Source organism: Danio rerio, chromosome 5 (genome assembly GCF_052040795.2).
Source record: "Danio rerio strain M-AB ecotype USA chromosome 5, GRCz13ab, whole genome shotgun sequence".
Classification (NCBI taxonomy): Eukaryota; Metazoa; Chordata; class Actinopteri; order Cypriniformes; family Danionidae; genus Danio; species Danio rerio.
This window is the reverse complement of record NC_141025.1, coordinates 24,093,103-24,107,980: the sequence shown is the minus strand read 5'-3', so window position 1 is coordinate 24,107,980 and position 14,878 is coordinate 24,093,103. Positions and strand designations below refer to the sequence as shown.

The 14,878-nt window shown below is 37.2% G+C and overlaps 1 protein-coding gene and 1 long non-coding RNA gene across 2 annotated transcripts in view; both read right to left on the bottom strand.

Annotated features, from left to right (window-relative positions):
- atrxl (ATRX chromatin remodeler, like) overlaps positions 1-14,878 on the bottom strand; it is a 39,063-nt gene that overhangs the window by 16,183 nt on the left and 8,002 nt on the right. The window contains 9 exon segments of the mRNA NM_001423350.2: positions 851-983; positions 1,742-1,948; positions 2,033-2,111; positions 2,234-2,306; positions 5,035-5,214; positions 5,434-5,585; positions 8,810-8,873; positions 10,593-11,532; positions 14,171-14,660. Of these exon segments, the coding sequence (NP_001410279.1) occupies positions 851-983; positions 1,742-1,948; positions 2,033-2,111; positions 2,234-2,306; positions 5,035-5,214; positions 5,434-5,585; positions 8,810-8,873; positions 10,593-11,532; positions 14,171-14,660 (2,318 nt within the window).
- On the bottom strand, positions 6,388-8,399 carry LOC147843954 (uncharacterized). Its single transcript, XR_015491153.1, has 2 exons — positions 8,260-8,399; positions 6,388-6,498 (listed from the first exon to the last, which is right to left on the bottom strand). It is a non-coding gene; the product is annotated as an uncharacterized LOC147843954 (long non-coding RNA).

Here is a 14,878-nt window from a genome sequence, read left to right as displayed (position 1 = left end):
GCACCCACAATCCCCACCAGCGATGCAGTGTCTCTCTATGCGTACGCTTTCCCTGCATTCTACATCTCAAATAACAAACTAAAAAAAATTATGAGTGTTTCATATTACTTACACATTCTTATAACATGAATATATGTGAAAGACACTTGTCAGATTTTACTTTAGAGAGCAGGTGTGAGGTTCAGCTGTGTCCTCTGTGTCATTTTCTGTCTGATTCAAACTAATACAGCTAACAGCTACTCTGACTGACAGTGTTTACACAGCAGAGGCAAAGCGCATGTTATTAGAGGCTTGATGCTTTTCCTGGTGAAAAGAAGCTGTTCCGTGAATCACATTATGTTAGCTGAGCAACCAGAGTGTATTGAGGGTGGGCCTTTGAGGAACTGGGAAACATGACAGTCATTTTCATGTTAGCTGGGAAGCAGTATATAATCAAAGTAAGATATATATTAAAAAAAATAATGTCATTTTCTACAAAAAAGCATGACACACATTGCTTTGCATCATATAAACACAACCAAGCCTTAAAAATACACTCTGGACCACCCCTTTAAAATTTGATTCAAGCACTTTTAAGGACCTATGTTTGTTTTTTAAGTACTTTCCAGGCATGAATTCATATGTCTGAAATTCAAGTACTTTCAAGAAGTGTGGGATCCCTGCAAATGACTTAATTGATTGGTAATTAAAAAGGTTTAACATACATAATAATGATGCAAGTTAAAAAGGTAAAAATTCATGACAGGCAAAGGTAAAAAAAAAAAAAAAAAAAAAAACAGCAAGCAAATATTTGTATTAAACTAAAAGATAGTAGATTATTTCTATATTAGAAAAGCAAACCTTTTCTTACCATCTCTCTGGTGTTGTTTGAGTTTGCTAAGAAAGTGCATGTGCACTTGCACCACAGGCTTATTTGTGGCATCATCTTGCTCAAGTACCAATGGTGCAATGCTATTAGCTGGTCTCTCAGACACCAAAATGACCTAAAGAAAAAATAAACAATGTTCACAAAAAAATAATAATGTCAATGTCAGAATTATTAAACTCCCTGAATTATTCGCCCGCGTTTATTATTTTTTTTCAATTTCTGTTTAACGAAGAGAAGATTTTTTTAACACATTTCTAAACATAATAGTTTTATTACTCATTTTTAATATCTTTGCCATAACGACAGTACAAAATATTGTACTAGATATTTTTTCTGGATATTTTATCCAGCTTAAATTGATATTTAAAGGCTTAACTAGGTTAATTAGTTTAACAAAGCAGGTTAGGGTAATTAGGCAAGTTATTGTATAACAATGGTTTGTTCTGTAGACAATTGAAAAAATATATAGCTTAAAAGGGCTAATAATTTTGTTCTTAAAATAGTTTTTAAAAAAAATTAAAACTGCTTTTATTCTAGCCGAAATAAAACAAATAAGACTTTCTCCAGGAGAAAAAAATGTTATCAGAAAATTTCCTTGCTCTGTTAAACATCATTTGGGAAATATTGGAAAAAGGAAAAAAATTCAAAGGAGCTTAATAATTCTGATCTGTACACACGTCACTTTCATGTCACTTACAACCTGCATGACTTTCAGTGCATAAAAATTATGGGACAAAAACAATACTCATGTTCAACTGAAAAAAAATAAATCATACAGGCTTGAAATGAAACAAGTTGCAGTAAAAATAACAGAATGTCAAACTCTCAGGTGACTTTTTTCACAATTACAAAACAGAATACACAGTTGATCACCTCTGGGTCTGCGTCCTCTCGCTCTTTCCTCTCATTCTCCAGCCTGAGTCTTTCTCTTTCTGCGAGCCTCTTCCTGCGCTCCTCCTCTTCTCTAATAGCACTCTGTGTCTCCTGCGCCAGCTGCCCCACCTCCAGAACCCGTCTGATCTGCCTGCGCCCACGAGGTGTCCCCTTCAAGCCATCCTCAGTGGCTGGAGAAAACTCTTCCTGTACATCAAACCACAACAACAATTAAAACAACATCAGCTACTGAGGAATAAACATTAATGCTATTTAAAAAAACACGCGTACTTCAGGATCAGGGATGAGCCTGTCTGGTGTGCGAGATGGACTCTCTTTATCCTCCTCATCGTGAGTGAGCGACTGGGACCTGCAAAATAAATCAACATGGCAGAAAAAAAACATGGTTTTTCAAATCACTTAGGTTTGTTGGGTAGTAATTGAATATTCTGTGAAGAGTTTATCCATGTTTACTGTGATAAAGAGCTTTACCCTATTTCCTCATGCTCTGAATGACTGAGCTCATCCCATAAATCTGAATCGCTTGTTTCTTCACTGCTGCTTACTAGGATAAAAACACACACACACAAAAAAAATCTCTGATTATGAGTTTTTCAGGACTTTCAAGTCAATTTTCATGACCTTAATGTTTCATGTAATGTCTACATTCATTCATTCATTTTCTTTTCAGCTTAGTCCCTTTATTAATCCGGGGTCGCCACAGCGAAATAAAGCGCCAACTTATCCAGCAGGATTTACGCAGCGGATGCCCTTCCAGCCACAACCCATCTCTGGGAAACATTCACACACTCTCATTCACACATACACTTTAGACAATTTAGCCTACCCAGTTCACCTGTACCGCATGTCTTTGGTCTGTGGGGGAAGCCGGAGCACCCGGAGGAAACCCACACGAACACAGTGAGAACATGCAAACTCCACACAGAAACACCAACTGACCCAAACGAGGCTTGAACCAGCAACAGCACTACCTACTGAGTCACTTCGTCGTGTAATGCCTACATATACATGGCAAATATACATGGCAAATCACAGGAAATGTTAAAATTTATTACAGCATATTATAAAACACGCAATATTTCACTTTATTTTATATCTATTTAAATGTATAGATAATGTGAGAGCATGTTTTGGCAAAGAAAAGAATAAACAACTAACCTCTGTTGCAATATACACATATTCGTCAAACTAATTTTAGATAAACTTAAGTTTGTTAAACTAGTAATAGTAGGTAAAACTACTTCTATTATAAAGCCGCGGTCACACTGCACTTTTCACTCCACAAACAAGTTTCACATATTACTGCATTCGAAAGTTCAAGCTTTATGAATTCTTACCTGCGAAATCACATCAGGTGATTGTGTGAGACCAATAAAGGATCATTTAAAATAAGAAATTCAAAATATGGAGCAATTGTTTAACCCTGCAACTTTTTGCAGCGCCGTATGAAATAATTTTGCAAGCACAGGCTCTAGTGTGACCACAGCTTATGTCGCTTTGGACAAAAGGTCTGCTAAATGACTAAACGGAAATGTAATTTCCATGACTTTTCCAAACCCTTGAGGGTTTTTCTGTTTTTTCAAAAAAATTCCAGGTCTGGAAAATGTCATGTCAGAATTCCATAATTTATCTATGATCGCATGAACCCTGAGTAAAATACAATTTGCAATCGGTACTTCTTGAATAAAAAAAATGTAGCACTTTATTTTACTGCCCTGTTTTTGTAAAAAATGCTGGGTTCCACACAATTGCTTCATACGGTCCCAACACAAACCACTTAAGTTAACAAACTTTTTTTTTTTTACAAATTTAAGTAGATTGAACAAAAGAATTCAGTTGTCCCAAAAATAAACCTCAGGAATTGTGTTGATTAGCTCATTTTAAACAAGTTTAAACAAATTTGACAAAAAAACTCATCATGGGTTTGTAAGTGGAAGGTAAGCTCAAAGACTTTGAACAATCACTTTATTCCACATAGTTATATTAGTTCATGCCTATTTATTATGAATTTATTTATTAACAATTGAATGGTGATTCAGCACCAATGAACAAACTGTAAATAGCCAATAGCCTAGTGTTTAGCTCAGGGGTGTCCAAACTCGGTCCTTGAGGGCAGGTGTTCTACATAGTTTAGCTCCAACTTCCTTCAACACCCCTCCCTGGAAGTATACCTAGAAAGAGCTTGATTAGCTGGTTCAGGTTTGTTTAATTGCAGTTGGAACTAAAATATGCAAGACACTGGCCATCCGGGTCTGAGTTTGTACACCCCTGAGTTAGTGCGTCAACAAACAGCACAGAGGTGCTTATTGCGACCCAAGTTTAATTCCAGGCTTAAGGTCCTTTGCCAATTCTTTCCCTATTTCTGCTCCCCACAGTTTCCTGTTCGTAAAATCTCCACTGTGCTGTTCCAATAAAGGTGAAACTGAGTTACTGCTGGAAGTGAATCTGCTGTGTAAAACATACTGGATAAGTTGGCGGTTCATTCCGCTGTGGCAACCCCTGATGAATAAAGCGATTAAGCCAAAGGAAAATGAACAAACAAACCAATAAGTAAACACTTCGTCTTCCATAAACGTCTTGTTACATTTCTCCATTTTTAGAGTGACTGTCTCAAACATAGTTCAATAAATTACAGCTCTTATAAATAAAAAAAATAATAATTAAATAAAATCATTAATACCTCAGGCTAAATTTTGCAAGTGAGTATTTTAGTAAATGACAATTATTATTTTCATTAATTCATATATTTCTAAAAACCATAGGAACTTTGGAGATGAAGGACCCAATTTAAGATCATGTGACTGAAGGCCACTGTAAAGCCTTGCACCCATTAAGATTTGGTCTCAGAGGTTTTCACGACCACTATAAATTTGTTATATTGTGTTCTCTTTTGGAGAGACCCCATTTAAAGGTGAGAAGTCCACCCAATCAGGGAGAAAAAAAATGTTCAAGGAGAAATAAATATTAATTATTATAAAATAAATAGGACTTTATGAAGATAAGTGTCCAACAAAGGAGATAAACCCCTCATGATTTGTATATTATGAAGAGCTGTTTTTTTATTTATTTTTGCAATTACACCATGAGACATTTTGAGGTAATTCAGTAAAATATAAAAAGTATATCCAAGTACAAATAAATAGAACTTCAAAAATATTTTTTGCTACCTATTTGTCAACAACCCTTACGCATTCATTGCATTTACTATAAATGTACACATTGAGGACAGGTTTAACTTTAGCCATTATGGATTTCAAGGACTTCTAACTCACCAACAACACATCCTACATCTTGTTGTCTTTTTTCTCTTGTTTTCTTATTCCCATTCTCCTCATCCTCCCCATGCTTTTGTTTTTTTGGTTCAGCCTCTGATAAAGCAAGACCATGTCGAAGCAACTGGTGGCGGTGCAGCGACCCTGACTGTGAACCACTGGTTGTAGAGCCACCATTGTCTGAACAAAAAAAAAAAAAAGTATTTGATAAAGTCATGTAACAAAACTAATGTACTAAAATCTGTTACAACTATAAGAATCTGCTGAATTTTATGTTGTTGTTGTTAAACTGATTCAAAAAAAGATGTATATATATATAGTGCAGCTGGACCAAATACAGAGGGTGGTAATGTAATTTAAAAAAAAGCACATTTTACCCTTCTAATGGCCATCACTCACCTTCCTCATCCGTTGTCTCAGGAGATGCAGTCTTGCTCTTCTTTTGCTCCTCTTCTTTGGTGCTCTCTGAATGCTCGTCAGAGCTGGAGTCCAGCTCTGAATCGGAGGATAGGTTAGCTCTGATCTGAGCCAGTAGAATCTGCCTTGCAATTCTTTACAGAACAAGTGATGGGATGAAGCAGTAAAGTGAGCGTGGAGAGAGAAAGGAGATGAGGAGAAAAGAGAGAGGGACAAATTGTGAGGTGGGTGACAGATGAACTCAAATGTATTAATGCATCTTTCTCCCACCACTTTAATTATTTTTATGAAAATGACATCCCATCCCATTGTTCTGAATAGTTTCTGCGCAAAAAAGCACTTTGATTATCAGTATATTCATTTAAACCACCAAAGATGCAATCAAGCATTCAATAAATTCTTACAAACTAATGCAAAATCCCATTATTAATAAAATGATAAGTTAAAAGGGAAATGAGAAATGATAAATGAGCCTGTCTTCACTTGTACAAAAGCAGACTTGGCACCACTGAATAGGACTTACTGAATGAATCACCCAAAAAGAAATCAACACCAAAAATGTACACACAAAACGCAGAGGCTGTGATGACTGTGGTATAAACTTTTATTACAACTACACTTCTTTTACAGTTCTTAATTATTTACAAACTTCGCAAATGCATGTGATAGTTATGAAAACGCTCTCTGTAAAACAACTTAATAAAATAATAAATACTTCAACCAAAAAAATATTAGCATGCAATAAATACTCAAGCTTTTAGGCTTTCTGAAATCCAAATGAAAGTGTGAGGAATCCACAAGAAAGACAACAAACTGAAAAGTTCACCAAACAATGGGGTGAATAAAAATAAAAAAAGGGCTGGCCTTAATGTTTAATCGGAAGCATGTTACTTAATGTCAGGCAGGGTTCCCACTCTGTCCAGGATCATTTTTCGATTTTCCATCTCAATTAATGTGAGCAACACCTATAATAATTCAGCGATACGTCTGTGGCCTGTTGTCGTTGTGGAGCCGTTCATCGGTTTCCAAACAAGTAGAGTTGTTTATCTGTTTCCAGAAATTATAAGAGTTTACACTTCTGCACTTACAGTGGAAGCCTTTCAAATCATATTTATAAAGCAGAAAGTTTGTTGCAAAAGAATTCATCTAAACTGGAAAGTACAAGGTTCTGTAATTGTGTACATCTACTCAGAAGATAGTAATCAGAATTTGGTCAAATTCTGATCTGATAGCACCAGTCCCATGCTAAACGCATGTTATATTGAAGTGTTATAGTTATGGAGACAATTGTAATCATCAGAAGGCCACAGATCTGCTGTATTTAACCTGGAACGTTATTAAAATCATAAATGAATCATAAATTAGGAGGTGATTTACCTACTGAGGTATTGTGGTTATTGGCATGGTTCTAAATGCACAGCTAACACGAAGTAGCTGTTCATTAGTGTAAGCAGAGAAGCTTCCGGAAGATTCAAACAGTTCACTACAATTACCTGGATAAAAAAAAAACAAATAAATAAGAAAAGATTGAAAATAATTATAATCAATGTTTTGCAATACCAATGAGTGATATCGAAGCGAAGAACAGAAATGACGGTGAATGTGCAGGCTATGACGTGCACTTGCTCATGACAATGCACAGGCAAACGTAAAATGATAGAACAAAACGATGTGACTCTGCGACGCCATTCATGACTGAATACATGAGAACTGACCGCAGTTCCACGTCCCAATCGATCGCTCCCAGGATCTCTTCATTTTACGAAAACGATGTCAGTGATACGGTGAACCAGTTTGATTAAGAGCTTACAGTAAAGACATTTTCCAGGACAATTACGTACATTTCCCATCGCTTATCCATTACTGGAAAATCGCATTACAAAATTCAAGGTTTTCCAGGTTCTCCAGGATGCGTGGGAACCCTGTTAAGCTACAGAAAAAGAGACGAAACGGGGAAAAAAACACAGAAGAGAAAGAACAAATAAATAGGTGTTTGTTGCCTCCCTGTAAGAACCATGCAAATAACACAAACCTCTCATGTGAGAGTGAAACTACACTCTTCATCCTCAATCACACAGTGTCTAACCACTTAATACACAAATCTTACAAGGCCTAAAAGAGCATCATCATTGCCACCTGCTGCTGCCCAATGTACAGTCCAACACAATGCAAGCCAAGTAGCACTAATCACACATTTGCTCCTACATTTGTTTCATTACGTGTATTAAAAAGGGGCAAATGAGAGAAATAACATCACCCGGTCTAAAGTATACATCGTGTAAGTGAGCACGATTGCTCAAAGTTTCAAAGCACCAAATGCTGGTCCAATCTAAGCTACCTTTCTGAGCCACAAATGCAAAAACATGTGCTAGAGTCAAGTTCACGCGTCCCTCACATCTCCAATGCCAGGCCTCCACCACCTTCTGCTAAAATAAACGGCACTCTCTAACACAATATTTTGGCCTTCTCGCCACTTCACGAGACTGAAATACTGCCTGAACAATTTGAAAATAAAATATGGTATGAATCACATAAAATGAACCAATAATTAACTCTAGGTTAACAAAAATTGTAACTTAATCAAGAAGGCAGTTCAGACTAAGGCATTAGCGTTGCTTTAGCTTCTACGAGTAGAAATTCCAGCTGGATTAATCTCCTGAAAGAACAAACACCCACCTTTAACAAGCGCTAATACTGTACTACTGCCTCCTACGTCTACGCAACACTGTGTTGACGTGAATTCCACCAACAATTACATTTGACTGCCAATAACATAAGTGTTATATGTGAAACTACTGTAACACCTACCGTTAGCAAACCACACAGGCTTTGTTCTGACTGACCGAAAACATTACAGCATGAGAACCAGGAAGCTGAGCCCTAAAACACAAACACACACAAGAAGTCTGTCTTACTGAACAGAGGATCCATCAGATCCGAGCAAAGAGATACAGACTCGTTCTACACTCTTAAAGCTTTATTAGCGGCAGAGACAGTATTGAGCACAGTGTGGCTTTCAGGGAATTCTGCCAAACACATGCAATGGTGTGTGTGTGTCGAAGAAGTAAAATACGATAACGAGAGATTCTCCCGAGTTGTAACTTTATACTGCGTGAAGAAACTGGGGGGAAATAAATATTGGACGGTTTTGTTTGAGCAAAAATAGCTTGTTTGTTTTGTGAGAGAGAGGAAAAGCCCTGTCTAGCAGCAGTGCATGTGGATGTATGGGATGCTTGCGTGCTTTTAAACGGGGTTTGGATCAAAGCTCTTGCTGTAGTGGGATTGAGACAGCCGAAGTCCAGTGGAGAAGGCCTGTGCAGGGAAAATGTGTGTGGCCCTGGTGTAGACAGAATCGTACCTATTTTCTAAATCATCGTCCTCCACAGACAAAGGAGGACCTGTAGGGATGTCCATCTCATCACCTGTGAATAGACAGAATGAATGAATGGTTTAAAATCAAACTCAATTGCTTGACAAACAGCGGGAAAAAATAAGAAATTATTCTATGCCTTATCTAAAGGCTCCAGGCTTAGATCAAACCAAAATGAAAATCCTGCCATCCTTTTTTCCATCATCACGTCAGCGCAAAATCTATTAGGTTACCCATATATCTTTAAAGCCAATGAGGTAAAATCTGGGTAGATATGTTTGAATGTGTTTATGTTCTGATCTTCAATGTTCATATGGGAAGGAAAGTCAAAAGTCTGTTATACAATACAAGGTTATACATATAGCTTCAAATTAATTTATTTCTTTACCAACATTTTAATTTGGGCTCAGAAACCTCTCAAATGTAATTTAAAAACATCTTAATTTGTGCTTAAAAGTAAAAAAAAAAAAAAAGTCTTTAGCAGGGTATATGCAGGAATCCTAAAGGTAATTTCAAAACCTTTTTAAGACTTTTTAAAGACCTTCTCAAAACGTTAAGACCTCATCGCCACTTCAAGTTCTAATCAGTATCAAACCTTCAACTTAATGAAGAGTTGTAGTTAAATTAATGGAGTACAACTCAGATAAGCTCGAAAACAACAAAGCTTGAAAAAATTTATTAAACCAAAAGCAAAATTTATTAAAATCTGACACTATTTTTACTATCCCAACAACAAACATGTCTGTCGAGCTGCTGCTTCTTTATTGACTAATTAAGAGACTCGTGCAACATTAACAAAAACGAGCCAGTGTTGTTGATGGTGTCAACAAACTGCTGCTTTAAGTAGGGTGTTAACCCAAATCTCATGATGCAACCAGTTTTGTCCTTGCCACAGGTGAATGTCTTAGCTATGTCAGAATCTGAAAACATCGACTTGGAAATATCTAAAATGCCTTCGTTCGAGTTCAGTGAGTGGTGATTTGCTGCAGTGTAAAGTGCCCAGATAACCTCCACGCACATTGCTGATGTGCCGCCCATAGACACTCTGATGCTGCATAGGTTGAAGTCGTAGCTGTTTTGGCAAGTTCAGCCTTTGTGTTGGGTAGTGGTGTGGGTGATGGGGCATAATAATTGGTGATGAACAGCTGCAGCTGTTCTTTGCGGCCAACAGCAGCCATGTGGCCAGCACCCCGCATATGGGACTTTACAGCGTTTGTGCCCATCAACGATTTACTTACTTTCTTCTTACCATACTTACAGTAGGCCTCACGCATGTTTTCAGCGACAGGCTTCAGCCACTGTTTAAACTTGTCTTTCTCCAACCAGAAGTACACAAACTTGCATTTGCCCATTTTGCCGTATGTTTTGCTCTATGGTTTCACTACATGTGGAGAGCGTCACAACACCTTCCACGTTCGTCGCACATTACATCACATCACCCAGACAGAGGAGCCTGGCCACACGCACCCCGGCCTAAACTAATAGTGTGGATCGAGCACGCCATCGTCAATATCAAAAGAAAAATAAATATATTTTACAAACACTTTGGACAACGCTTAAACAAAATTGAAGACCTCATGAAAAACTTGATTAAGACTATTTAATACCTTTTAAGGGCCTTCCATTTTTTCATAACTGATTTATCAAATTTTAATACTTTTTAAGACCCCGCAGACACCCTGAATAGGTCTGAAACAACATGAATACTTTTCATTTTGGCATGAACTATCCCATCAACAAACTAAATAACTTATTTTTTCCACACACTTACCAGAAGACTGCTGAAAATTTCCAGAGCCCAGCAATGTGACGTCCTCTGTCAGCGGTTTGATCCTCTGATCATCAGAGTCGCTGCTTGGCCCACTCTCCAGTTCCTGACCTCCCACCTCACTGGACGAACTCCCGCTCTGTGCAGTCATCCTGGCCACTTTGCGGGCTCTTCCTCTGGTCATTCTGACTGTTGCACCCTGGTCCTGGGAGCCTCTTCTTGAAGACGCAGAAGAGGATGATGAAGACGACGAAGATCTCTCTTTGAGATTGCGTTTTCGTGAGCCTCTGTCCGGCGGTGTGGTTTTTACCAGTCCAAAGAGCCGCTGCTTTCTGACATGCTGGTTTCCTTCTTCTGCGTCCCAACTGCCACCCACCAAACCCTCTTCCTCACTGTTTGCCATGGCTGCGGCAGTCTGGAGCAGCACTTCAGGCACCTCATCAGAGTCTGAGTCATCCTCCGCTACACCAGCATGCTCAGCAGTAGGCTTTGAGTTTGTTCGGCGACGGCGCGGTGTGGTTTTCACACGTGGAGAACGTTTATTTTCCTCTGATAAATGACATTTTGGGTCATCTTGGTCCTCTTCCTCTTCCTCCAATTCTTCCTCATCTTCTTCATCATTATTATCACAATAATTCTCTACCTGTTCGCCACTCTCAGTCATTTCCTCCATCTCCTTCTCTATCTCCATCTCATCCTTAGTGCCACTTTCTTCCAGTGCTCTATCTGTCACTCCAATGGTTTGTTCATCGGGTGGTGGAAGAATTATAGGTGTAGTAGTATTGCTGATGGGTTTTGGGCTGACTGGTACAGGTGTGAGTTTGACTACGAGCTCTTTAGTGAGCTCAGAGCTCTGTTCTAATACAGCCTTCCTTCGTCTACTCTTCGCTCTGGACTTATTGTCTCTACGTTTGGACCCTGTCAGCTCATGGTCCAGGGCTTCCTGCAATTATCAATTATTAGACATAGTTATAACAAATTCACGATTCTGTAATCAGAAAAAATATTAGTTTCTATAATAATATCTAAATAGAAGTTCTATCATTTTCAACAGTGTTAAAAAAATATTCCCTTAGCACCAAATATGCCTAATAGAACAATCTGTGAAAGATTGTGTAACTGGATTAAAAAGTCAGAATTGCCAAAGCAAAAAAAAAAATGCATGGAAACTACACAGCTATTTTAAACAATATTTTACTATTTTTGTCTATTAAAACAAATGCAGCCTTTGTGAGCTTAAAATAAAAAAGCAATGCTGGATAAATATATTCAACAATAATTATATTCAACAGTATTATTTTCTGATAAATTTTTTTTTTACTGTATTAGATAATTAACCACACAGGCTTTCTACCCCATTGGGCTGCACATTATTGGAAAAATCTGGCCATAAAAAAGTTGCCAGATAGCTTGAATAGCTATATTTGGAAAGAAATGCTTAATTTAGATTAAATATGCTGATTATGTAAGGAACGGCAAAAAAAAAAAAAGTCAAACAAACAGTGCTTTATGGCTCTCCAAAAAGTCAAACAGGATACAGGTACAGAAACTGAATAATGAAATCTAAAATAAATGCTGTATAGTCTTTATTGCATCAATAATTTAGTAAAATTATTATTCTTTAAAAGTTACAAATGTTACTTTGTCTCAATGTTTTAAACTCTCTTGAAACGCCTTTAAAATACAAGTAGACTGTAAACTTTCAGCCTGTTACGGTTATACTTTGCAATGACAACACAAATCTCATGTATTCAACTTTTGTGCTGATTAACCATGTTAACTCAACATTGCAGATCCTGAAATGTAACTATTGAAAACACACTGATTGCGATATGTCGATGCTGACATTATATATTGTGCAGGTTTACTACCCCATAATAATTAGATAACATCTTTACACAAACGATATAAGTTGGCCCTAAAGGGGGTCTTGTTTTGCTCATAATTCTGTGTGAAGACAATAGCTATGTTTCCATCCACCTATTTTTATTAAAAAAAAAAATTATAAAAAAAAAAAAAAAAAAAAACGTTGATGGAAACGTCATGATGTGCATAAATTTTGAAAAAGCGTATTAAAAAAATGTGCATAACTGAGTAGGATAAACTTTTTGTTCAATAAGAAAAGATGCGCATAAACTACGATGGAAACACTTTTACCGCACAAACTCCAGCATGCGCATTAAATGACGAAAATGTGTGTGAAAGGATAAACCATCATGCTGAGCACATTGTAAAATATCTGAAATGTTGTTTTGGTCATTATAAAACACCTTGTCAGGAAGTGACGATTTTGTTCTCTTTGACTCAATGGATGAACGCTGCTTTATTCGCACGTCTTTAATGCGATAATCTAGTTTTGCACAAAGTTCATTCGCATTAAAGATGCTTCTATGCTCACATTTAACACTTCAGTATCAATACTGATAATCAGCATCAAAGCACTATGATTTTCCAAATGTTAAAATACCAAAAACTACATTCTAAAATGAGTAATCCTTGTTTAGAGCATTTTAATTGTATTACATTACAGCAAAATGGTAATGAATATTTATATTTAATGACTTATTAGTCATGAATTCAATAATATATAGCATTCTGGTGAATCCCAAATTAAATGTTTAATGGTTAGTTAAAATATCTCTTAATCTCTTCCCAGGGGTCTGTTCTTCATAGGTGGATTACTGGATATTGGCAATATGACATGATCCAGGATAGTTTAGTTTTTCAAAACTCATCTAAGAGTTGTTGTCATAGCAACAGTTCTGGTAGCTCAAACCTGGTCGGGAGCAGGTTCATTCATATAAATAGGATTAGATGGGGTCATTTCAAGCAAAGATAATACATATATATAATAAAATAAAATAAAAGTTCATATACTTTGAATATAAGTTCATTTACCAACGTGTACGTTTAACTGAAATAATCCTGTTACACTTGCACAACATTCAACTTTTTTTATGATAATTTATGCAGTTATGCACGTGTTGTGAATGCTTATATACCAGTGATTTCAATCAATTTAAATCATCAATTGATGCTTCGCAAAAGTTGCAGACATCTTTACCGATATAAAAACGGTTTTTGGTTCAAAATGTATTTATACAGTTACTCCTAATGCTGATTAAAAAAAACTTGAGTAGGCCTAGGCTACTATAATAAAGAAAATTCTCTAAATGTAGAACTAAATACATTAATACATGATGAATACTCTTGACACATAAAAGTGTAAAGCCTGCAGCTTATGTGGGAAGTAATTTGCGCATCATATTTAACAATCCGTTTATTGCTAATTTTATGTCATTTTGCTCACATGGATAATTGAATATTAATTAGATGATGTCATTACGCTGTTGTGTCGTCAGCCAATTGTTGCATTGCTGATCATGATTTCGGGAATCAATAGATCTGTCCTTCACAACACACACAGCGATCTCAATTTAGCCTTAGATCAGTTTTCAAGATCAAAAGATCCAGGATCTGCCAAATCATCATTTAAGCGAGGTACGAAGAACGGACCCCAAGTAAAATCACTTGTTAATAAACAAAACTCACTTTATGATTAAATTAACTTTTATTTTTACCTGTAATGCTCTGTTGGCTGCTTGCAAATCATCCAGTACAGCTCGAAACATCCTAAGCTGTCCAATTCTCTCTAGTTTTCCTTCGTCTTCTTTTTCACTTTGAACGACTGCCTTGAAGGAATGGCTCAGAGAAGTGGTAACATCTACAAAGCGCTGCATTCGTTGGTAAAGGCCTGCAGAGGGCACAGGTCCACCTCCTGGCCCTAGCAGGTAGGCTGCACCACGACCACCCTTCGCTTTCCCCCGAACAGAGTTCGGCTCATTACGGGACGCTCGTTTCTGAGCCTGCTCCAGGTTCTCGAGAACAGAGTCACAGGCTAACACCAGCTCCACCAATGGCTCTGGACTGCACACATAACAGTACCACTTCCTCTCCTCCTCCAGGATGGTGGACAGCTCCTTCCTCCCCAGGTTTCGCAGCACACATTTCTTACAGAAAGCATTACTGCAGTAGTCACACCCAATTAAACTGCCTCCCTCTGCACACCACCTGAATAAACAGAGTCAGAGCATTGATTTGACATTCCCAAATAAGTGCACTCTTATTAGAACATTAAACCAATATGACATGCTCAGTGTCTCTAAAAATGAAAATTGCTGTGAAATGTCTGATTTATTTCTAGGGCTGGCCAATTAATCAAAACTAAAGTCACAAAAACAATTAAGCAAAGCTAAGATTGTCATGCACATCTTGTCAGGGAGGCACAG